This window comes from Culex pipiens, chromosome 2 (assembly GCF_016801865.2).
Source record: "Culex pipiens pallens isolate TS chromosome 2, TS_CPP_V2, whole genome shotgun sequence".
Taxonomy (NCBI): domain Eukaryota; kingdom Metazoa; phylum Arthropoda; class Insecta; order Diptera; family Culicidae; genus Culex; species Culex pipiens.
The window spans coordinates 205,205,129-205,230,691 of record NC_068938.1 but is presented as its reverse complement, the minus strand read 5'-3'; the positions used below and the strand labels follow the sequence as shown (position 1 = coordinate 205,230,691).

At 37.0% G+C, this 25,563-nt stretch overlaps 3 protein-coding genes across 6 annotated transcripts in view; 2 read left to right on the top strand and 1 right to left on the bottom strand.

Moving 5' to 3' along the window:
* Window positions 1-8,969, top strand: part of LOC120422210 (transmembrane protein 64) — a 30,659-nt gene extending 21,690 nt beyond the window's left edge. For all 3 annotated transcript variants that reach the window (XM_039585594.2, XM_039585593.2, XM_039585592.2), the window contains exons 3-5: window positions 1,304-1,427; window positions 7,363-7,524; window positions 7,597-8,969. In XM_039585594.2, coding sequence (XP_039441528.1) covers window positions 1,304-1,427; window positions 7,363-7,524; window positions 7,597-7,716 — 406 coding nt within the window. In that variant the 3' untranslated portion in view covers window positions 7,717-8,969. The remainder of the gene's footprint in view (window positions 1-1,303; window positions 1,428-7,362; window positions 7,525-7,596) is intronic.
* A 2,568-nt stretch (window positions 8,970-11,537) lies between these two features.
* On the bottom strand, window positions 11,538-25,531 carry LOC120422215 (alanine--glyoxylate aminotransferase 2, mitochondrial). 2 transcript variants are annotated; one of them, XM_039585600.2, is made up of 6 exons: window positions 25,274-25,531; window positions 16,117-16,411; window positions 15,225-16,053; window positions 15,054-15,167; window positions 12,857-12,991; window positions 11,538-12,229 (listed from the first exon to the last, which is right to left on the bottom strand). In XM_039585600.2, exons 1-6 carry the CDS (start codon window positions 25,299-25,301, stop codon window positions 12,107-12,109), a joined length of 1,524 nt encoding a protein of 507 aa, XP_039441534.1. In that variant the 5' UTR covers window positions 25,302-25,531; the 3' UTR covers window positions 11,538-12,106. The 2 variants fall into 2 exon arrangements, with proteins under 2 accessions (XP_039441534.1, XP_039441535.1); XM_039585601.2 differs by lacking the exon at window positions 11,538-12,229 and adding an exon at window positions 12,507-12,738.
* LOC120422216 (protein amnionless) lies at window positions 12,998-15,047 on the top strand. The gene is made up of 2 exons (XM_039585602.2): window positions 12,998-14,060; window positions 14,116-15,047. The coding sequence occupies exons 1-2, from the start codon at window positions 13,082-13,084 to the stop codon at window positions 14,514-14,516; spliced, it is 1,380 nt and encodes a 459-aa protein (XP_039441536.1). The 5' UTR covers window positions 12,998-13,081; the 3' UTR covers window positions 14,517-15,047.
* Window positions 25,532-25,563: the final 32 nt, after the last annotated feature.

Below are 25,563 nucleotides of genomic sequence, written 5' to 3'. Positions count from 1 at the left end.
TCTTTGGGCATACCGAAGGCACCAGAAAAATTTCAGCCGGATTAAAAAATACAAAAATTAAAATTACAGAAAAAAGACCGATTCCGTAGAGAACTGCTCCACAACTTTAAAATGGTTTTGCAATAGGTTTTTTTATTGTATTTTCATACCTCAAAGCTATCGATTTTGAACTTGATTGACAGTTCGTTCTCCACGATTTTTGCTGCCCCGAATGATGCAATGAGGCACGACTGCCGTAAAACACATTATTGCGGGAGTCTTTTCCACGGGAACTGTTAGAGGTTCACCTTCAGGAACAACGTTGAAAATCGATTCAGCATGTAGGGTTTCTCAGCGTGAATCTACGATTTGCTCTGTTCCAGTCTCTAGGTTATTAGGGTAGTCTGCCAATGTTGGAATCTGTTTGTTGAGAAATTGTTCAAACGTCGTAACAATCGAAACATTCCCCTACTATAACGTGAAATTTGATATCGCTTCGGTTTTGAATTTTCGGGCAAATTGCTTCGACTCGAGCTCGTAAATAGTGGAAATTTTCGCGTGCTTTTGCCACTACTTCTGTTTTCTTCACTCCGTACGGCTAAATAAAGGAATAAATGTAAAAAGTACAACGATTCGGAAGTCGGCTGTCACACGAAGGTGTTGTTGGGCAGGTGTAGAGAGAGACGTTTGTATTATACCTACATGCATTCGTCTCGCGCACTCCGCAATGATTGAAATGGCGCGATAACCGACGACGACGACGACGACCGTAATGGATTGATTGTTAGGGGCCTTGAACTTGGCCAGCTTTGCATGCCACACGACATGAGGTTGCTCGGAGTTGTTGTTTTTTTTGAGTGATTTAAAATCGATCGTGGTTTATGCTTTGATATGTCAACTTGGCAAAGTTGTTTCATGAAAAATTAATCAAAACAGCCAGATTAACCACCAACGAGTTCAAACTTCCTGTGGGAACTCCCAAGTCCAAATCTGGAATTTCCCCCATTCCACCTTCGAAGAAGTGCATTCTCATCCCATTACCAGAACAAGAGCTCAAATAACTGGCGCCCCGTTACGATTCCTGTCTGTATATCCACCGTCGTGTCTGGCAGCAGCGTTTGCTCTGGAGATAAGCCAAAGTGCATCTCATCCCAAACAACGAGCCGGATTGTTACGCAAGACGAAAAGGTCAAACCGCCCGCCGCGCGTTGGGAGAGACGAGCCCGGACGAGACTAACTAAGACTTGATGATAAACTAACAGAGCCCATTTAAACGTGTATCCTGTTGTTAACTCCCTTTTGTCTTTCTTTTCCCCTTTTTTAGGTTAATTAAAAATGAGACTGGCCGTGCCATCCTGCGGGTGATTTCGGGTCCCCGGGCTTTTAAAATAGTACTGTTCGCGAGACTGACGCCGATCCCGTTCGGGCTGCAGAACACCATCTTCGGGGTAAGTTGAACGAACTTTATGATTTGATATTATTATTGTCAACCAAGCTGCAATTTTATAGGAATGCCTAAAATAATGCTTGCTTGCTTTCATTAACAACTTTAGGAAAGTTGATGGATGGAATGAAAATTTAATGTGTTATACTAAAATTCAAATGCCATATTTGATATTTTACAAGGAAAAAAAAACACTTCAATTTATAGGCATACTATCTCTAGTGAATTGTGCCATTCCAAGCAAAATAAAGCAGAGCAATTCTCTACGAAATCGGTATTTTTTTAAGTTTATTTTTTGTATTTTTTATTCCGAAACATTTTTGCTAAATTCGGTATGCCTAAAGAAGTCATTTTGCATCATTAGTTTGATCATACAATTTTCCATGCAAATTTGGCAGCTTTCCATACAAAAATGATGTATGAAAATTCAAATATCTGTATCTTTTGAAGGAATTTTTGAACGATTTGGTGTCTTCGGCAAAGTTGTAGGTATGGATATGGATATGGACTACACTGAAAAAACTAATACAGGGTAAAAAAATCACATTTTATTTTTTTTTACTTAGTTTGCAAAAAAAAATATTTTTTCATTTTTTGATATGTTTTAGGGGACATCAAATGAAAATTTTTCAGAAATTTCCAGAATGTACAAAAAATCTTTGACCGAGTTATGATTTTTTGAATCAATACTGGTTTTAAAAAAAAATCGAAATATTGGTCGCAAACATTTTTCAACTTCATTTTTCGATGTTAAATCAAATTTTCAATCAAAAAATACTTGAGTGAAATTTTGATCAAGTGCACCGTTTTCAAATTGTAGCCATTTTTAGGTAACTTTTTTAAAAATAGTCGCAGTTATTCAGTTTTTATAATTATGTTTGCCCACTTTTGAAATCAATATTTTTGAAAAGCTGAGAAAATTCGTAAAAGGGTCAAACATTCAATATTTCGTCCTATTGAGATGTTAGTCTTGATTCCAACTAAAATTAAAATATTATTTTTGTATAGATCGGGAAATTTCACGAATGTTTCAAATTTTAACATTGAAAATCGGACCATTAGTTGCTGAGATATCGACATTAGAAAACGGTGGGTTGTTTAAGTGAGACTTAGAAAACATCAATTTTCCTGTTTTTAACTTTGCATGGCAATATCTCAGCAACTAACGGTCGTATCAACAAAGATAAAAAAAGCAAAATATAGAGAATTTTCTCAGCTTTACAAAAATATTTTTTTCAAAAGTGGGCAAACATGTGCACTAATTTAAAGAATGAAAAACTGCGACTATTTTCAAAAAAGTCACCTAAAAATGGATTTAACTTGAAAACGGTGTTATCAAAATTTCACTAAAGTGCTTTTTGATTGCAAATTTGATTTTGCATCGAAAAATGAAGTTGAAAAATTTTTGCAACCAATATTTCGATTTTTTGAAAAAAATAGTATTGATTCAAAAATTCAAAACTCGCTCAAAGATTTTTTGCACAACCTGAAAATTTCTGAATCTCATAGAAATGTCGTGTATCTTTCTTTCAGTGTATTTTTTTCAGAAAGCCCGTCCAATTTCCTACAAGTTTGTCATTGACCACTTTTTGATACGATGCAACAACTTCGATATACAGTAATTGTTAAATTACAAAATACAAAAATATTTAAATAACTTACATTCTTCTCAAATGTTACTTTCGAGTACAAATGGCTAAACTAGGCCTAAGACCACATGTCTACAAAGTTACATTAAAATCGGAGTGGGTCGGGTACAAAAGTACCAGAAAAAAAACCTTATTTGAGCTGGATTTGCTCTATAATATTTTTGTTTACAGGATTTTTCTCTACCAATTTAATAAAAAGAAAAAATATTTTCATATATATCATCCATTTTTTTAATGTTGGAATCTTTTTGAAATTTTGATAAATTTAAAAAGAAAACTGTCAAAATAAAAAAATATCTTCCAGAGTTTCATGTATTACTATTTTTTCTTTTAAATTTTTGTACAAGTCGAGTAGACAAACAAAATTTCAATAGGCGTAGAAAAAACAATCATGAATTTTTAAAACAAATTCACGTGCAAGAATTTTTCAAAATAGGGCAAGCTTTATTTTTTAAAGGTATAAGACATAAGACAAGTTCATTTGCAAGTATTTTTTTGCAATTTTTCAAAAAACGTCCGTTCTAGAAATAAAATAAAAATAATGTTAATTTCTGTTATTATTCACGGTCCTCATTTTTCAATCGATTATATCGGGGAACAATTCCCCACAATACTCGACATTTGATGCCGAAAAATGAAACTTTTGTAAAATTTTCTCATCTTCTATACAAATATTTGAGAATAACAACCAATATTTCAAAAAGTGCTTTGATTTAGATTCAATTATATATATTTCAAAAAATAAAAACCTTCAAGGCTTAAACATTTTGATGAATTGATTTTAAAAAAATAGTAATTAGTGAAAGGAAAAAAAGCAAATTAATTTTAAAATTCAAAACTATTATTAAAAATATGAAGACAATAGTAACAAAAACACTTCTATTTTAAAATTAAGAACTGTGCAAATCAATTTCAAGAATAATTTTAAACTTTTTTGGTAAGCGAAAGGAAAACTTAAATTAAAAGCAAAAAAAATCGAATTATTCAATTGAATACTTCAGTTATATTTTCAAAACAATTTAAACAAAAAGTAACAGAAAATGCTTCATACGGAATCGACGTAACACCTTATAATGTGGCCCTCTTAAACCTTGCGGTTTCGTCAACGGATCCACAGGCGTGTATCGTTCTTTTTGCGACAAGACTCCGCCTCCCGGGTCTCCTAAGTGTGAAGGTATGGGCACGGGGAGAGGGCACCGAATACCTATATTTACACTTAGAATTTTTTGCGTCCGCCCCGGGATTCGAACCGGCAACCTCTGGATTGTGAGTCCAGTGCGCGGTCCGATTGATCCACACAGGCAGACAAATGCTTCATACATTACTGCAATTATGCTACTGTGAAGAAATGGCAAAATAGCATTAAATTTATTCATGGTTCACAACTTGTAAAAAGCTTTAAAAGACCATATTTGATTAAAAATGCAACACAAACGCTATAAGCTGAATTCTGAGTTGTTTTTATTCGTTTGTACAACTTTCAATTTCTTTTCTTTTTTTCTATTGTTTTTGTCACCTGATGTTTTGGTGAAATTGAAAAAAATGCAGTTTAATGCATTTTTCAACACTTTTGTATTGAAATGTTGGTGCCATAGTTTTTAGTCTAAACCTTTAAAGGATTAGATCATTAGATGGTCCGAATTTTACAAATCAATGGACATAAAATTTAAACAACTCCTTCAGTGATACAGAAAGGGCTTTATTAAAATATGGTACCAAACAATTAGGACAAAACTGGTGAAATGCAATAAATTTAAGGTATTTTCCGAAAAATAATCTGGGTCAGGGTCACCCCCGCAGAATGATCCAAACCGTCCCAAACTATAATCCTTTCATGTTGAACACAACCCGAACTCGCTTAGCAAAACAAACCGATGGTGAGAGAACATAATTCAACAACACAAACGCCAGACCAGATTGCTTTCTCAATTTTTTTTCTAGCCTAGTTGTTGTGCTCAAGTCGTCGCACTATGGGGCGAGAGAAAAACAGACTTTTATCGAACTGTTTACGTCTTCATCATTCGCCGATGCGCGGGCAGATTTTTATTTTTATTTCCATCGCGTTGCAAACAGATTTACACCCGCTGCTGGTTTGTTGACCATGTGTAAGGGAAGAAGATTTGAAATGGGTGTATTTGATCAAATATTTAATTGTTTTATAGCTTGATTTTAGTACTATTTTCTATAATATATAATAAATTTTCAAACCAGTCGGAGAAATTCACTTCCAAGCAATGTAAAAATCGAGGGCGTCTGTCATATTAAGTGCAGTCCAGCAACAACAAAATCGAGACTCTGCCAAAGAAAGTCCCATAAATCGCTCGCCCCCGGCAAACGTGCCAGGTCTGCAAATTCAGCGCGGTGAAGCTTTGCACCTTACGCGACGCCGGCTTGGCGACTTGGCTCTCGTCGTCAAAAGTGTGACCTGCTTCCTTCTTTTGCTGACTTTGGCGGTCAACAATAACAACAAAAAAAATGCTTATTCCTCATGTTGACACGCATAGCTGCTAGCGGGGACACGTGATCGTACGACCGGCGCACTATGGGGTTTCAGGCGGCCATAAATCGAAAAACCGACATACTCTAATTATTTTTTGGTATTTTTTTTCGAAAATAAACATTTTAACTAAGAAAAATCCGGAGTTTGAAAGTTGTAGGTTCAAAATTCACTGAATTGCAGACCTTCAAAGGCGAAAATGGTAAGAAAAAACATGTTTTTTGACAAAAAAATGATTATTTTTCATAGTTGTACTGTGTAGCTGTTTACGTATTTTTTCCTGCATCATTATATATATTCAGAAAGGTAATTGATTCAACTTTTCAATAATATTTTACAAAACACACTTTTACAGGCTAAAAAAATAATAAAAATCAAAAAAGATGAATTTTTATGCAAAATTTAGTTTTTTTCAACTTTGTTAATGGAGTACTTTTTTTGTGTGCATTTGTGCGATCTGAAAATTTTGCAGCTTAAAATTTGAACCATGTCCTAACTTGTCTCCAAATTTCAAAGTGCACTTATGTGCACTTTTTGAGTTATGCCATTTTGAACATTTTGATTCATGCAAGGAAATTAATGATTTCGCGTATACGCTTGGTTAAAATCACATTATTTACCTGCGGAGGCAGAAATGACGTACCTGCTATGTATGTTTTGAAATTGATTTGATATTCATGACTTTGTTGGTACTTAGGTACGTTTAATAAAATTAGAAATTCCTATTCTAAGTATTTTACAGAAACGATTCGTCGAATATTCGTATCAGTTCGTTGTTGTCTTCAAAGACAGGTGGATTTTAACTCAAGAAAAAGGGGAGGGAGATTGAACGTAAATCAGAAACTTTAACATAGCATAAACCGCCATTCCGTGCATCAAATAGACAGAGCAAGAATATTAAAATTCACCACTTTAATGCATGTGGCCTCAAATATATGAAAAAATCGAAAATTAAACTTTTTTTTTTGGAAAAATATCAAATTTCATTTGTTTTCATTATACTAAGTACAAACAACACAAAAAAGTCACAAAAAAGCAAAAAAATATTTTTGGCCGCTCGCTTATATGGAAATACCCCATAGTGCGGCGGTCGCACGTTTTTTGTTTGTCGACTAAGAATTGTAGAATGAAGAATGGTAAACAGTTTGAAGTTAAGACTGTAAAGGTAATTACTTTCAGGGGTTGTTGCGTAACGTACTTGACATCGCTAGTTCTGCTGTAAATAGCTTCATTCGTTTTTTTTATTTGTCTGAATCATCTTTAGTAATTTGTTTGGTATAGCACAATACATTTTTATTTTACAAGAAACCTAATGTTATTGATGAAACTTTAACTAAGTTTGATACAGTAAATGCATTATGCATTTATCAATGACCTCGAGAATTTCGAATATTTTAATACCGTTGGCAATTGCAGCTATTTTCTTCTGTTGTATCGATTGATTTTGATAGGAAAACAAGTAAATTTCTGCATTTTCAACTGCCAGAAAAATTGGCAAGTAATTTGAAAAAAAAAACAGTAGAAAAAGTGGCTAGTTTTGATTTTGGGCAGCTGTCAGCATAAATAAAAAAAATGCTGATTTAGCGAACATAGAAGTGGTTTGAAAACTGCTCGTAAATATTATTTTTTAAACAATATTAATGCATAATTCTAAACAGCGCCCCTTCAGCATAACTTTTGCAGTTGCATTTCACGCTAATTGTATGCAAATCATCCATCCATCACTACTCGTGCAATTATACTGGTGTACTAATTCTGCTCCCCCCGATCCCCCATTATATTCCATTCCGCAGATCAGCGCAGTGAACTCGCGAAGTTACCACACCGGCACGGTTATCGGGCTGCTGCCGGCCCAGACAATCAACGTGTACCTGGGCTCGAAGCTACGCTCGATCCACGAGGTTCTGAACGACCACCACCTTGGCCTGGCCGGCTACGGCGTGTTTGTGGTGGAGGTAAGTCGACTGATCTAGCTCTTTTGATGTTTGATAGATTTGTTTTTAACGAAATATTTTGGCGAGAAATAGGTGATTGTTGGCGCTGCCCTAATGGTTTGGGTTATCCAGAAGGCCCGCACGGAACTGTCCGCCGCTCTGCTGTCCGACATGGACTCCGACGAGAAGATACTGATCGAAATCGAGGCGTAGTCCGGGGGTCCTCCCAAAGATGGCACATCTCCGTTCGCTGTGAACACACATTCGTTATGAAAAGCGCGAGCTATTAAATTTTAGTAGCTGTTTTACGCGAGAATACACAAAGAGCGAAGCAAGTCGAATATTTTAAGCAAGTATTAAACGTTTAGGGCTGTCCTTAAGAAATGTGTTGATATCTTATTTTAAGCTGGATCTGGTCAACGATGGTGTTTTGTTCCTATGAAACAAACGAAAAGCGAAACGTTCAAACGCAAGAATCGCAAATTCTCAGCCAATCTACACTACTACGATATGCTCCAATTTCTACATGTTAAGTTCACTCTAAACCGTCCAAGTTGTTTTTTCTCGAGAACATTTTTCTGCCTAATTAAGTACCAATCTGAAACCCATCAAAAAGCTACGACATCACACGCGTCGCATCGCGCCAATCGTTAACGATTGTGGTGAAATCGAGTGATTCGATTGGCAGCAATCAGCGCTTGACATTCGAAGGAATCCAAAAACGAAAGTCGCATTAGTCAGCTGCAAGTGAAGCGCCCACAGAATAAAAAGTAATCAAATAGTCAAGCTAAGCCGTTTCAGTAGAAAATTGCGCCACTACTCAAAGGGTGGCGCCTCCACTACTCTCGAAAGGAACCAATAACGACCAGAAATCGATCGATGAAAGTATGTGAAATGAATGAAGAGTACAAAGCAAGAGAGGTTTGAATGTAATTTTTTCCGTTGTTTTTTGATATATATGTGAATTTTTCGAAACTATTTTCGAATCGATCGGCTCTTTTAACCAGAAACACTATTTTGTGCGAGGGACAACACCGTTTTTTATTACGAAATGTAGAGTATTTTTCCCCAGAAAACAAAACCAACCCGCACCTCGCACAGCTCTTTCCAAGCAAATTGTGTGTGCGTGTAAGTGTAAGCTCTATTTAAATTAAGCAATGTGATACCGATTGTTCAGAGTCTTATGTTGTGAAATCCCCTTTTAGGCATTTAAAAAACAAACGATTCTAACACGTCTAGAGTGTCCAGCGAAGGCGCGTTTTAAATGTTTCCTTCTTTTCCACGTTATTTATGTCTTTTGCGTCTCCCCTCCTTTCCCCTCCTGTAAAAAGCATTATAATATTATCTAACTATTAATTGTATCTATAGGTGTAACACATGATGTAAGAAGAGGGCCGTTAAAAATCGTTAAGGGTATTGAAAAGACTACTGGGAACATTGTTGACAAATGCAATGAGTTCAAAATATGTTGAAAGTGTGGTTTGCTCACTAGCTAAGGCGTATCCGAATTCCTTGTTCAAAATTGTTCTTAGTCTCAATCTGTTAGAGTTTGGCTTTTTTTTTTGTAATTTTTGATTGGGACGAAACTGTCCATCGATTCCTTTTATGTAAAAAAGCCATTTTTGCGTAATTCTTTTCTTCATACAAGCCTCCGACTGAAACTTTTTTGGTGCCTTCGGTATGCCCAAAGAAGCCATTTTGCATCATTAGTTTGTCCATATAATTTTCCATACAAATTTGGCAGCTGACCATACAACAACTATGTATGAAAATTCAAAAATCTGTATCTTTTGAAGGAATTTTTTGATCAATTTGGTGTCTTCGACAAAGTTGTAGGTATGGATATGGACTACACTGAAAAAAAAAATGATACACGGTAAAAATTTTTTTGGTGATTTCTTATTTAACTTTTTGTCACTAAAACTTGATTTGCAAAAAATCACTGTTTTCAATTTCTTTCATTTTTTTATATGTTTAAGAGGACATCAAATGCCAACTTTTCAGAAATTTCCAGGTTCTGCAAAAAATCTTTGACCGAGTTATGAATTTTTTAATCAATACTGATTTTTTCAAAAAATCGCAAAATTGATCGCAAAAATTTTTCAACTTCATTTCGTTGTAAAGTATTTTCGTGAAATTTTGATAAAGTGCACCGTTTTCAAGTTAAATCCATTTTTAGGTAACTTTTTTGAAAATAGTCGCAGTTTTTCATTTTTTTTAAATTAGTGCACATGTTTGCCCACTTTTGAAAAAAATATTTTTGAAAAGCTGAGAAAATTCTCTATATTTTGCTTTTTTGAACTTTGTTGATACGACCCTTAGTTGCTGAGATATTGCCATGCAAAGGTTCAAAAACATGAAAATTGATGTTTTTCAAGTCTCACCCAAAAAACCCACCATTTTCTAACGTCGATATCTCAGCAACTAATGGCCCGATTTTCAATGTTAAAACAGGAAACATTCGTGAAATTTTCCGATCTTTTCGAAAAAAATATTTTCAAAAATTTTAAACCAAGACTAACATTATATTTATATTAAATATTTGGCCCTTTTTTAAAAAAATCATAACTCGGTCAAAGATTTTTTGCACAACCTGGAAATTTCTGAAAAGTTGGCATTTGATGTCCTCTTAAACATATCAAAAAATGAAAGAAGTTAAAAATAGTGTTTTTTGCAAATCAAGTTTTAGTGCCAAAAAGTTAAATTAAAAATCACCAAAAAAATTTTAACCGTGTATCATTTTTTTCCAGTGTAGTCCATATCCATACCTACAAGTTTGCCGAATATACCAAATCGATCAAAAAATTCCTTCAAAAGATACAGATTTTTGAATTCTTATACATCATTTTTGTATGGACAGCTGCCAAATTTGTATGGAAAATTATATGGACAATCTAATGATGCAAAATGGCTTCTTTGCGCATACCGAAGGCACCAAAAAAGTTTCAGCCGGATTAAAACATACAAAAATTATAATTCTAAAAAAACGACCGATTTCGTAGAGAATTGCTCATATGATTTGGGGACATAAAATGCCAACATTTCAGAAATTTCTGGGTTGTGCAAAAAATCTTTGACCGAGTTATGAATTTTTGAATCAATACTGATTTTTTCAGGAAATCGAAATAAAAATCGCAAAAAAATTTCAACTTTATTTTTCGATGTAAAATCAAATTTGCATTCAGAATCAAATTTGCAATCTATAATATTTTTTACAAAAGTTGTCATTTTTCAAATTTTACAAATTATGTTCATCTAATCCATTTCTGAAATAAATATTTTCTTTTTGTGATATAAATTTGAATAAAAACAATTAAGGCATCTTCTATGTTTTTCATGTATTATTTTTTTCTGGAAAATCCAAAAATTTTCCAAAAATACCAAATCGCTAAGAAAATCACTTCCTCCCAGTAGCGTGCCCAGCTCCTCGAGGAAGGTGGGGCAATTATATAGACGTTTTGAAAATTTCGTCGTTTATGGACGCCCCCTGACTAAAATAGAACAAATTTCTGAGGATGGTGGGGCAGTTGCCCCATGTTGCCCCACACTGTGCACGCTAGTGCTTCCCCCTATCCTTGTGGACCATCGTCCATAAAAAAAACTATTTTGAATTAGCGGAGACTTAGAGTGCCCTATTGGATTAAAGTGCAAAAATAAACTTTATCTGATTAATTTTAAATAGTTTACAATAAACTGTACAGGTTTTTTAAAGTGAAAATTTACATAAAATGCTTTGGAAATATTCGTATTTCCTCACTTTTTTCCGTTTAAACTAAGATATTTGATAGCTAATGATTACAAGACATTTGTTCATTAAAATGTGGAAATTATTCCCTGTTATTTCCAATTTGTTTTTATTTTTATTTATTTTGAAATTATTAAATTAAATATTGAATAATTTTCGTACTTTATTGAAACTAGCGACATCTCAACTCGAATAGCCCAACTGAAATGCATTGGAAACGAACCTGAATTGCAAACACTGAAAATGTTCAACTGATGTTTTGTATGCAGGAAGGATTATTATTTTTAAAAATTGTGTAATTTGCACCCATTTCATCCATCAAAATTAGGTGTCCACGTTGTTTATGGATGTTCCCTTCTCATCTCTACTCAATTTATAACTTCGTAATCCTCAGCAGAAAAGGGACACTTTTTGACAAAGTTGTACAGCATTAAATTTCCTTTGCGGATATCTTTCTTGAGTAACAATGGCAGATGTCCTTGTTTGCTATAGAACTTCGCCTACAAAGTCTTTTGAGTGGGAAGGTACGGCAGAAAGATTGAGCGAATTTGTTGCTTCCGCCGCTAGATTCATTCCAATGACCTCTGCATTGTTATCTAAAAAATATCATAAAGTACATGGGAAAGTAATAAAAACAGTTTTCGTTTTAAAATGTTACATGTTTATTGCTAATCGGTGCATGGAATGAATCAACGTTACAGCTGGCAATGTGTGGATGCTTGGTTTATCTAATACCAGTCTAATCACAGGCTACATCTTAATAAAAGTTAAACGACAAATGAACAACGATCCTACACTCTACATCATCACGAATCACAGAATATCTTCACGGTAGTTAACAGATCGGCTGCTCAGATTCTAGTTCTTCCGGCAGCCCCGCTTCCGCTTCTTCAGGAATGTCTCGCAGGCAAAATCTATCACAGTTAGGGCGTACTCGGCGTCACTGCGCGTCACACAAAGCGGGGGCTTCAGGCGGAGGACCTGTTGCGGAACGAAACAAAAAGATTTGTTTTAATAAGTTTGAGTAAGCTACAAATGATACGACTTTGTTAGTGCAACACTACGTGAAAATGCGTTATAGGCCTTCGAGTGATGCAAATGTTCACACAATCACACATATACTACTGATACCGTCCATTTTTTTTTGTTTTTTGTCTGGTTAACACGTGCTCTGAACTTGGAAAGGGGGAATTGCTGGTTAGGGAGATCCGTTGTGTTTCTTTGTAATTTTGAAACTAAAACCCCGAATTTAGATATCTACAGTGCCAAAACTGGTTATTAGTTTTTTTATTGGTCATTTTTGCGCGTGTGTCTAAATTCCAATTCATGTTCAGTTATCTTGTGGGGATTCTTTTAGGGACAAGTGTGGGTTAATCTCAGATTAGTTTCTGGGAACTCTCGGAGTGACGTTCCAGAGCCACATCTAGCACTTGCAGTGCAAAGTCCACATCTTCTTTGGTTAGACACATCGGTGGTTTAATTCTAAGTACCTGTTGGGGAGGGAGGGAGTACGGGGTTTTTACTTGAGTCGTACAGAATAGTGTTCTTGAAGGGTGGTTTGGGTGGTTAGTCGAATGACTTGGATGGGGAAAGAAGTTCAAAACTTACGTTAGCGTTGAGGCCTCCTCGTCCAAACAGAACGCCCATGTCCTTGCACATCTCCCAGATCTCGACAAAGTGAGGGGCGCTCAGATGTTGACGAGTTTCGCGATCCGACACCAGTTCGACGCCGATCATGAGGCCCTGCAAAGATAAGTCGTTCGCTGTGTTATCTAGTCCGTTAAAACGCCCACTTGTTCTGTCCGCACGGTTAGTTCTGTTTCATCGTTCAACATGAAAACTTGTACTATTTGCCTGGTTCTACTGTTCAGTTCTTGTAACGCAACGGTCTCCAAAGTATGGAGACACAACTTAAACTACGACAATCCTCTGAACTGGCAATCGCAAAGAGTTCCTCAACCTGGACGAGATGTCTACCTTCCGGCAAAGCTGAACTCCATCGTGAAACTTCCCACTACCGTCAACGTGGCCTCGATAACCCTCCCCCTGAAAGGGGCACTACTCATCCCGGACAGCGACTTCTCGATGGTGTTCCAAAGTGGCCATAGATCTCAGGATTCTGCGAGTTTCAACGCACCACCCCGAAGACCGTACTACTCGACCTCAAATTGGCGCACCTTTACCGATCCAGGTAGCAAAGAACTGCAGCACAACAGTGCCATCCCACATACGGAACGTATTCCGTGCCAGTACGAGACAGCCAACTTCCCGGACGCTCCAGGTCCCGTTGACCTCCAATACCACGAAGCTATCGAGCTTAAAGACGTCGTTTTCGGTAGTGCGCAAGGATTGGACGAGTTTCGCGCCTTCCTGCCCACCGAACTGGGCCAGATGGTCTTCCTGAACGCCGATGAAACCATTACGAGGGAGGGCAAGTGTTCAAACCCGGACAAGTGCAAATGCCAACCGGATTGGATCACGAATGGTGGCGTCATCTGCGACAACGAGGTGTGTCCGATTCCGCGCTGCGTCGATCCGATCGTACCCAGCGGTCACTGCTGTGCCGTTTGTGGCAGTATGCTGACGATGGATTTGACCAACTTTGACGGTCACTTTGTGAAGAAGGTCTTTGTCGAAAAGTTGGACCAGAAGATCAAGCTGTCCGATGTGGACATTTCAACGATTGATTACCACGTGGGTATCCAGAACGATGCCCTTCAGTTGGTTATCCTGGATAAGGAAGAGTACGATGGAAGAAGCGTTCAGTTGATGAAGAGTTTGGATCCGTTCTTCGTTAAGAACTTCCGCGACGGCAAGTAAAGCATATCTTCCCCAACACCCCCTATTACTAACAATCTCCCAAACAGGTCACATCGTGCTCAGCGCAGGACACCCCTACATGCCGTACGAAAGTGGCCAACTATTCTTCGCCGTGTTCTTCTCCCTCCTCGTGGTCTCGATCTTCTTCACCACCCTGTACGTCTACTACTACGATGACAGCGTGGTCCCCCGGGTTACGGCCATGATCCGCAGCAGGCGATTCTTCACGTCACCGTTCGTATTTGCGAGATTCGATCCGAACCGCGAGAACGGGGAATCGACGCTGGATATCAACTTTGCCGCCCCGTCCGGCATCGAGAATCTCAACTCTTCGTTCAACAATCCGATGTTTGATGAGGGTGCGACGGCGGGAGGGTCTCCGGGGGAGGAAAAAGGTCCGGTTGATGAGCAGCCATACGTGGATGTTGAGTTGAAGAGTCAAGATTGAATTTCTTGAGTTAAATAACTATTATTAAACACAAGCAAAACCCGACATATTTCGTCTTGTCTTTTATTTCGTTTCTTGACGTTTTTAGCTTGTTTGCTTATTCAGCCTCCTGTGATCAAAATTTGATATTACCTAACTTTTCCCATACAATCAGCATATTATCCGGAATCGGTTCCAGAGCGGCCAAAGTTGTCACCTTTTGGCGAAAGGACCTTTCTTGGACTTAAACGAACCCAACGCAACAAAGAGCACCTCGAACCGACGCTACGCATTGAACTGATTCGCGATCGAACAAAACCGTCGAAGAAGATAAATCATGTTATTAATATCTGACGAGTTATTGACAGGGGATGACGTTTATTCGGGGAATGAAAAGTGGATGGTATTTATAGACAAAGCCTACTGCGTCTAATGCTATATCGCAACTATATAGATTCTAAAAGAGGTATTTAGGGATTGTCTTCCAACAAAATCAATTTTTGTAACTAAACCGACCATTTTTAAAGGATATTTACTGATATATGAATAATAGCTTACCTTTCCTCGTACATCTCCAATGACGTCGTACTTGTCGCGCAGCTTGTCCAGTCCTTTCAGCAAATAGGTACCAACGTCAAGGGCATTCTTCTGGAGTCCTTCCTCGTCGATCACCTACAAAAAAAAATCTGTTCAGTACAACACCTCACACTACCTTCAACCTGTACTCACATCCAGCACAGCGATTCCCACCGCACTCGCCAACGGATTACCTCCGTACGTGTTGAAATGCAACGCCTGAGAAAGCACCTCGGCGACCTTCCTTGAAGTCACCACCGCTCCAATCGGGAACCCATTGCCGATGCCCTTCGCCATCGTCACAATATCCGGCACGATATCGTGTCCCTCGAAGCCCCAGTAGTGCTCCCCTGTCCGCGCAAACCCGGACTGAACCTCGTCCGCCACGAACAACCCTCCGTTGGCACGGACCAACTCGGCAGCTCGCTTAATGTACCCCTTCGGATACTGCACAGTTCCGCCCACTCCCTGAATCGATTCCGCAAACATGGCCGCGACCTTCCCGCGGGGCAGCGAGTACTTGAAGACCTGCTCCAGCTCGTTGTAATATTTGCCCGAAGCAAGACACTGGTCCGCCGGACAGTCACAGTGCCTATTAGTTTGTATCGGCGAATCTCGACAGTTCTTTCCTCCCCAGATCCCACTGTACGGGTCCGGGTTCATGGCGTGGATCATCCCATTGCTAACTCCCGGCAGCGGATAACGCCACGTCGAGTGCGCAGTCAGTCCCATCGTGTACGGCGAAGCTCCGTGGTACGCGTTCCGGAAGCTGATGATCTCCTGATTTCCCGAGTACAGCCGAGCGATCATCATCGCGAGATCGTTCGCCTCCGAGCCGGAGTTGACAAAGTAAACGTTCTTCAAATCGCCGGGCATCTTCGACAGCAGCTTCTCCGCGTACTCGTGGATCTTGGGGTGCATGTAGATGTTGGTCGTGTGCCACAGCGTGTTCATCTGCTCCTCCAGTGCCGCGTTGACTTTGCTGCAAACAAAAATCGTAATCATTACTCCAACTCAAACCCAAAAAAATCAACCCCCGCCTTACGGATGACAATGCCCCACCGACACCGTAACAATTCCGCCAAACATGTCCAGGTAGCGGCGACCCTCGTGATCGAACAGCCACTGCATGCTGCCCTTGTGGATCAGCAGTGGCTTCTTGTAGTACGACGTCACATTCGGCGTCAGGTATTGCTTGCGCAGGTTGGTGATCTTGTCGTAGCTGTGGGTGGTGTACACCTGCGGTTCGTGGCCCGTTTTGGGCAGCTCGGGAGATTCCTTCAGGCTGGTGCTGGGCTGGGCCGAGAGGCAGCGTCGGACCGCGCCCAGAGAGGGGGGAGCTGGTGAGAAGAGATTTTAGCTTTTGTTAGAGGTTTGTGTTTCAAGTGCAGCAGGGCGTTTAATTAAATTATGACAAGTGGATGCCATCTGTGTATGAAGCAGTTATTGTTTAAAGCTTTATACATGTGTCTAAAAAAAGCTTGGTAGGATTACAGTCATCCGACAAGCACCGTACTTATGAAATTTTAGCATTGATCCAATAATTTTCGATGATTTGTTCATTTGACAAATTTCAATTCATACAAAAAAAAATCTGTTTTTAACGTGACTTTTTTTTTATTTTACAAATTAATTTACTCAAATTTTTTACCCAAATAATTTACAAGTTTTTTTTAAATCTTATTACTAATTAGTTTTAAAGAATTTTTAGTCCAGAGTATGGTTTTGAACAGTGCCACCTCTAAACAATATACCGAAAATCACTTAGGAATTTGTTTTCATCAGGAAAAAAAACTGGAAAAGGCTCAGGCATTGAATTTCTTTTGTTGAGTATTCCATTCTTTAATTCAATATACATAATAAACAACCGAATAAATGTATTTTTAAATTTTTTAATTTATTTCGATATAAATGTATAACATCATTAAGGGGTTACATACATGTATAAAATCTCAAAATTTCATATTTCAGGAAATTATTTAAATCTACTCGAAAGATGATTTTCAATCACTCCTGAAAGTTTCATGAAGATATTTCATTATTTAAGTGAGTAACAAAGCGGTCTGTCAAACTTTCTGAGCTTTTTTCTCGAAACACCGAGTTGATTTACGGGTGCCACGATATCTCGAGATTGGATGGACCAATTAAATGAAATTTAATCTCAAGATATATCCAGTGTGCATGACGAAGCCCGATTTGAAAATTTTGGTTTTTGAAAAATATAAAAATCAAAAACTTACGATTTTTTATACGGAAAATAGAAAAATATTTTTATCTTTAAAAAAAACCTTTTGAAAATCGGCACACAGGACCGCTTTAACGAGTGTTCACCAAAATTTTGTGCCGATTTGGTCGAAACAGTGTTGAGATATCGTGGCACCCGTTTTTTGAAACTGCTAACTTAAAATAGCTATATCTCAACAATGGTACAACCCAAATGAATTTGTTTTGGTAATAGATGAAAATGTATATTGTAATGCCCTGAAATCAGATTTTTTTAAAAAGTTTTAATGTGTGCTCATACCAATCTTGGACATTTTTGACGTTTTACATGTATGTAACCCCTTTATTGTATAGCATCATAAAAAAAGTTTTTTGTTAAGGTGAAGCCGTTGATCATTTTCGAAGAAAATTAATCATCGCTATAAAAAAATTTGTATTAAATTCAATTTAACGAATTTCAGCACCAAAATGAATCAGCATGTGCCGATTGTTGCCTTCTTGAAGCCACTGAAAGAATTTTTGATCTAAATCAATTGTGCTTCAAAATTTATATAATTTTGTGGCACAGTCATTGACGTCCTAGTTAGCAATCATTGATTAATGACGATTTCCATAACTTAACAAGAGCTCCATACACTTCTACCAAAAGGAATCAGCATGTATAGGGCACTATTCTAAACAACTTGTTGAAGGAATTTTGTCAAAATATTCAAAGCGACGCAAAATTTATATCTTTGAACGAAAAATCATGACAATGATGGAAGTCTTCACGTTAACGTAATGTTAAAATTATTTAGAGCGAATTGCGTTTTTTGTTACGTTTTATAAATTAATATTAATTGATGCTTGATGAATCCTTGAGAAAAATGCAAGTGCATTTTTTGAAAATTGATCAGATTATTTTTGTTTCCTTGAAAAGTCTATAATATTTGGATTTTGATATTTTAAAATAGTTTGTTAAGGAAATTTTCAACAGTACAATACCTATAAACATGTTCAAGCACTTTGATTTCAATGTAATTAAATAAAACATTAGTGAAATTGTTCATTTTATTAAGTTAAATGTATTTTGAAATTTAAATTTTGAATAATGTTTAATTTTCTGATAATTTCGATCTTGTTTTTCAGATTTGGTCAAGCTAGATCATGACTTCTTCTGGTAAAAAGTAACTTTTTTTTATACAAACATTCAGTTTTAGGTTTAAACAACATGAGAACAAAAATTTTTTTTTTTTGGTTTAAAATTTGATTCGTTATCTGATTTCCGAAAATAACGATTTGACTTTTTTTGAAAAAAAACATCCAAAAATAGTTATAATGCGCAATTCTGTTTCGTGAGATAAATTGAAAGAACGGTTTTTATTCTGGAATCCTACCTATGAATACCTACAATGTTGCCGAAGTTACAGAATCATACAGAAAAATCAGAAATTTTCAAGAGCTCCATACACTTCTTCCACTTTCAATAATTAAATTTTTAAATTGGTGTTTTTTGTTCCAGTCCAAACACAGATAAAGATAACATTAAAATTGTTTTTCACATAAAACCACTGGAAATCAATTCAAACAAATATTCCGTTGTTAAAAATTAACATTCATTGCAATGCAATTCAATGCATTGGGATAAGGAAAAGGGATACAAAGGTCCGGTGTAAATAATGACAGTTCGTCACTTTTTAGTTTGACTTTGTTACACCAACGGGGTAACAACTAAAAAGTGATCAACCACCGGCAATGTATTTTAATTTTTGAATTAAGCCTCAATTGTCCAAAGTTCGATTCTAACCATCAATTAATAATGATTTTCATATCTTGACAGAGAAATCGAGTAGCGTCCCCAACATTAATCATGGTGAGTAGGGGAAATATACCCGTGTTTGAATGATGCTGGATAATCTTGAGTGTTTCTTGAAATTTACTAAAACCAAGTACACCAACGAGTAGAGCAACTTATTCTGAACATTTCTGTTTATTTTCACTTTTCCTAAAAGTTATTCTATTCTTTTAACAAGCATTTGAAAAAAATATTTCCAAAATGTATTCTAATCAAACGAGCATGCATTGGGCAACGCCCATTTTTCTATTTTCAGCTTATGTTTTTTAACTTTCAGCGCTCTTTTGGGTCTGCTTAGTGCTGCCAAAATTGATGAAATTTTAAGCGAACACTCAAGAAAAGTAGCATTTATAGAGAACGTTTCCTGGCATCACTGGCTCACTCCAACAGGCGCGCTGGTGGTGTTGGTGGCCATCCTTTGTTCTTTATTTGCCTTCGCTTCTCGCTCGGTTTTCTTCAGGCTTCGATTAGAATGGGTAGTCAAAAGTCAAACGTCAAAATACTTTGCGCGTTTGTTTTTTTGATGGCGCTTGCTAATTATTTACAAGTTTCGTGATTATTCGAGAAGTAAGTGACTAACTAATGTGCAAAAGAACATGTTGCCGAAAGTTGTAGAAAAGTTTGTATCGAAAGCGCCGTGAAAATGTAAGCGAAAGTGAAAACTTAATTTTGGCGATATTCATTAAGCGTTTGAGGGTTTCTCGCGTGTGTCACTTGACTTGAGCGATTTAGAATTTTTAAATCCAAGTAAGGCCAAAATGGCGGCGTGAAAATAGTGAAAAAAAAATTTTGTTATTTAATTTAATATTTGAATAAACTAAAATGGAAATAATATAGGGCGGCTGCAAAAAAAAATTCAAGGTTTATGTTGCCTCCCCCTTCCATACTGGGTCGAATAATCAGGAAGCAAATAAAAAAATTTCTCAGAAAACTTCCAAATTTTAATAAAATTAGACGTGTAATCAACTGCAAAACTATTTAAAAGACATTTCCCTGCCTTGATAAATACCTACTTTGAGCATGATTGAAATAGCTAAAAATGTTTATGATTTGTAAAATAGCGATACACAGTTTTAACAAATAAAACTGAATTTCTTTTTCGTCAAATCTTAGTCGACTTTAACCAGAGGCAAGGGACATCAACTTTGAAAAATATTTGCAACAACCTTAAATTTTTTTGTTTTTAATTTATATTTTGTTCATGATTTGATTATCTGAAGTCCCATAAAAAGCTTCGGATAATCGAACTTCGGATAATCGAGTCTGGACTGTATTAAGTTTGTTTTATAGTAATAAATTAATCACACCGATTCGCAATATTCGAATCAAGAAAAGTACAAATTTGTCAGCATTCCTCTTTGAATCACCGCATTGAAATCGCCCAACCGGCTCATTCCTAGAATGCACTCTTCCGTTGAATTCTGCTCAGCTGATCATTATGCTCGTGGTGCTCTCTTCCTCTCTGCCCATCCCTCGGTTGGTTTGCATTTCATTCGCGTTGGTCCACGTTGCCCATCAATCAACAACCGTCCACGTCGCAGTTTCGACGCAAATCTCCGTACGTTGCGCGTTCCTGTATAATGTAAACTACGTCGGCTCTGAGCCCCTCCATGCTGGTGGTTATTGGGGTGCGATAACCTTTCTTGCGACCGAGATAGCCCTCGCGGATGAGTGCGAGTAGTAAAACGAAGAAAGTCAATCGTTTTGCGCAAAAATAATAAGCTCATATCTGAACACTCTCTACGCGTAGTGTGATTGATTAGCGCGCTTGACTTATTTAGCCTGATCTGGGCTGGTTGGTTGGTTGTTGTTTTGCCGGCTTATTCAACAAACCTGAACCTGGGCCGGTAATTGAGTAGTATCGGTGCGACCACACTCACCCTCGTGTGCATCGATTTGCATATCGTTAAGTTCTTGATCGGTTGATTGTATTCAAATTAAAGTTTAAGGTAGTGTTAGGGTAAGTTTTTTTTTCAATCCCTGCCACTTTCCTGCCCGTCATCCCCCGGGGTGTTGAAGGTCAATTTTATTTACACCGTTGCGGTGCATTCTTCCAAGGTATTTGTTACGGTATAAGCCGGGCTCAAGGGCGCGTGGGAAGTCAAGTAATCGGAGTGATTCGCGACAGGAACGGCGGGAAGTTAGCGAGACCGGTTATACCTATATTCGCCAGTTCGGTGAGAATGGTGAAGATGAGCTTGTTTTGCTGTGTATAGAGATAAACATAGCTCGAAAAAGGCGGTTGGTGTCGTTGTCGCTTGATAGGAATAACTATGTGAACAACACACGCAACATTAGCATCAGCCATTCTCTGAGTGTGTTGCTCTCAATTATAGCATGGAATGCGAAACAGACAAACATATCGGTAATTCTGTTCACGAATTGAATACATTTCTTCAAATTTCTATGGAATCTGAAAATGAAAAACATTTACTTGATTTTTAAACATTTCTACACATTGTTTTAAAGTGCCACGAAAATTCAAATAGAACAATGTTTTTGCTTTTGTTTCGGCTCAAAATGAAACGATCTTTAAAACACAAGTTGAGTTGGGGTATCCATCGAGTAGGTTTTGCAAATTTATTATTTTCAATGTTGTTCTGTGCCCAACCATCCTCAGAATTTTGTTCTAAATTTGGTCAGGGGGTGTCCACAAATGACGTATTTTTCAACACGTCCATATTATTGCCCCACCTTCCTCAAAGAGCTGGGCACGCTAGTGCTTAGGTATCTCCAAATTTTATTTTTGACCCTCATGAGAAATTCTGCAGAAATTTATTCCCCAGAAATCAATTCGCAAGAAATGTTTAATGTTGTTGTTTTACCAAAAGACAAGCAAATTTTTATGGCAATAACGAAACGCATAGAAATTCACCAGATTCATCAATCTTTTTTTTATAAGATTTGAAAATATCAAAAAGAAGAAAGGGGGGTCTGGAGTTTATGTTTATGGATGGTCCCTTAGTAATAACTATTTTTTGTTCTCAAAATTTTTGACTTGACCTTAATATTATAGACTAGTCTACCATAGAGTTAGTCTATGTTAATACCTTATCAATTTGAACCTGCCGAAATAAAATTTTGATAATTTTAAAAGTAATAAAATAACATAATTTTGTGGGCCACTAATATGAAATAGTGGACCTAGGTGGATTTAATATAAATCATAAATAACTTTAGTTTTATGTCAAAAATACAAATTGTTTGCCAGAAAATTAAATAGATAAAATACAAAAAATATATATTTATTATTTTTTTTTGCTGAAGTTTAGTCAGCAGCCAGCTGAAAAACTCTATAACTAGGCATAAAAAGATAACAAAACTGCTAATGTTTTAAAGTTACTTTTTCTAAATTTTCTTCATTGAACTTTGTTGATACGGCCTTTTTAATCAAGGATTACGTTTTGAAAGGGTCTAAAACACTAAATGGGACTAAACAATTTAATCAAATGATGGGCTGATTCTAAAATTCCGAGCTACACTACACTGGGCAACACTGAGCAACACAGCATGGCCATATCTTAACAATCAAAGGCTGTATCAACAATGTTTAGAAAAATTAAACAAAATGTAGAATATTTTGAGCCTTCCGAATTTTTTTTTAATGGGCTATTTTCATTGACAGCAAGTCATTAAAAAAAATCAGCGAAAAAATTCCGTTTAATTTTTTTATGTAAAAATTTGCCGATCGATCAAAAAGTTCTTTCTAAAGATACACATTTTTGGATTTTCACCTCCCATTTTTTTATAGACAGCTGCCAAATTTGTATAAAAAATTATACGTAAAAGCTGATTGTGCAAAAGCATTAAGCGCCTAAGCATACGGAATGTTTCAGCTAGATCAAAAAATGCAAAAAAAAACGGGGGGCCGAAATCTTAGATGATTGCTCTGCATTATGTTAAGAATTGTGGGAGGAAATTGAACATTGTGACCGTCAATCATTTTCAAAATAGAAAAAAAAATATGAAATTATTGTTTTCCCTAAGAGAAGTGTAATTATTTTTTATGAGTGGTCTTAAAACTCAAAATTTATAAAGAAAGTATTTTATATCTAAAAAACTTGAAATAAAACTCAAAAAATTTAGTTGAAAACTTATACAATCCATGCTCGATTATCCGAAGGCCTTGGCAAAATTTCACTTCGGATGACCAAAACTTCGGATAATCGATTTTTTTTCTTTGTCACTTAACATTTTTTTTATGGAATTTAAGGGGTTACATACATGTAGAAAATCACAAAATTTCATACGCATGTGCATGACGAAGCCCAATTTTCAAATTTTCCTTTTTTAAAAATACAAAAGTCAAAAACTGACGATTTTTGATATCAAAAAATATTTTTATCTTTTTGAAATATTAAGTTTTTAAAAATCGACTTTCACCATGCACACAAAACCGGTTTAACGAGTCTTCACCAAAATTTTGAGCCAATTTGGTCAAAGCAGTGTTGAGATATCGTGGCACTCGTTTTTTGAAACTGCTAACTTAAAATAGCTATATCTCGGCAATGGTACATCCAAATGTCTTCATATTTATTTTGTTAATAGATGAAAAGGTATATGTTAATGTCTTGCAAAAAGATCAAAAAATATTTCAAATGAGTGCTCATACCAACCTCTGATTTTTTCGATTTACATGTATGGAACCCCTTAAGCATTTTTAAATCCAAGATGGCGGTGATGAAATATTGAAAAAAATGCATTTTTCGATTTACTACGCAACCAACCATTCAAATTTGACTAAACTGGGGTCGCAGAACTCGAATTTGATGTTTAATAGTAAGAAAATGGAAATATAAAAAAAATTTTTTTGTTCGTGATTCGATTATCCGAAGTCTTATACAAACCTTCGGACAATCGAACTTCGGATAATCGAGTCTGGACTGTAAAATGCAAAAGATAATGATTTAAGATTAAAGAATAGACATTAGACAAAAAAAGGAATAACTGCCATTAAAAAAACATAAGAGTATGCAACACATAAAAAGCTAAGAGTAATGTTTTTTTTAAAAAAAAGGTTGTTAAAACTGACCTCCCAATCACGGGATAATAATACTAATGATATAAATTGTTGAATACTTAAAATCATATTTCATACGTAAGATCACCCATGTTTAGCTGTACGTCCACTTGTCTGTGCTCCTATCGCGTGCAAAACAAAATCGGACAAGAAAAACAACGCACTCTATTTATAGCCCTCCACTCCGAGAGATGTCCCCCGAAGAACCGGTCCAAGAGCATATTTCCCGTCCCGTCTCACGACAGCATGGGCAGCTGAGGAGCTCGAAACGGTTCTTGTTTATCAACAGTTATTATTGTGTAATAATTCAATCAACTTGAATTGGCGAGAATCTCTCTCGTGTAGAACACGCCTCCGTGAAAAGAGGTTAGGCGCGTGAAATTGCGCGTCAACCTCCGCGATCGAGTTAAGGACTTTCTACCGACCACACCAATTACTGTGCACTTGGGAGTGTTCAGTATATGGCGTATACTTCTTCGAACCTATAATCAGCCACATTCTTTTTTTTGTCTCTGTATCGATCAGGTTTAACCCGGCGAGTTCACTGAATTTGCATGGCCTTTGTCCGATTGGAAGTCCAAATCGCGGTTTAAAGTTGCATATTCATATACGGTTGTTTGTGGTGTGAGGAACTCGATTACGCGTCGATTGGATCGTCGTTGGTATCAAAGGTCAGTTTTTCAGCGTTTTGTGCGTCTTCGATATTACTTCCTTCCTTCCATTCGCCGTCCAAACCATGTTGGGCAACTGATGGGCAATGGGTCCGGCCATGAGTGATTCAACTCTCAGCTCAGCTGCCATGCTCCAAGTGGACTTTGGACGGCGCCATCAACGGTCAAGTCGTCATGTCAAGAGAGTGGGACAAAGGGCGAGTGGGAAGCTCGGTAAATACTTTGCTGGAATACGCGATTAAAGCCGCAAGATTGGATGCAACAGATGGACGGTTCTTGCAGTTGAGGCGTATTGTGGATCACGTTTGCGCTCGCGCATGGTACGCAGCAAAGAAAACATGTGAGGAATCACGTAGTCTGCAGCATGTTTTAATGACTGATTTTTGATTCGGAGGGGCAACCCCTCTGAAAGCTCGCCTCTTATTATCAACGGTTCACTTGCACTATCACTAACCTGATAAGGGCAGCTTTTTCAGCAACATTTTGCTTAGATTTTAATACACTTTTTTTGCACACACAAGTTCACGTGTTTCTTGTTCTAAAAATAGCTCAAATTCTAATTGTTTCAATATTCTTCACAAAAATATTCTTCACTTTTTCACAAACTCCAAATCTCAGTTGTTCTCGGAAAACGTTGTGCCTAAACTCTCGACCTGCTTCCGCGGCGCGGCGATCTAGTCTATTGCACTGCTCGACGGAGACTGTGCGCGAGCCGGTCGATGTGGATGGAATATATGGATAGAG

Bases quoted from the DNA above. Each gene is read 5' to 3' on its own strand.
- LOC120422216 (XM_039585602.2), top strand. From the start codon at position 13,082: ATGAAAACTTGTACTATTTGCCTGGTTCTACTGTTCAGTTCTTGTAAC. The intron at 14,061-14,115 runs GCAAGTAAAGCA...TCTCCCAAACAG, and splicing joins CGTTAAGAACTTCCGCGACG to GTCACATCGTGCTCAGCGCA.
- LOC120422215 (XM_039585600.2), bottom strand. From the start codon at position 25,301: ATGTTGCTGAAAAAGCTGCCCTTATCAG. The intron at 12,992-15,053 runs GTAAGCTATTAT...TTATCTTTGCAG, and splicing joins TTGGAGATGTACGAGGAAAG to GGCCTCATGATCGGCGTCGA. The intron at 12,230-12,856 runs GTAAGTTTTGAA...GTTCCGCAACAG, and splicing joins GAGGAGGCCTCAACGCTAAC to GTCCTCCGCCTGAAGCCCCC.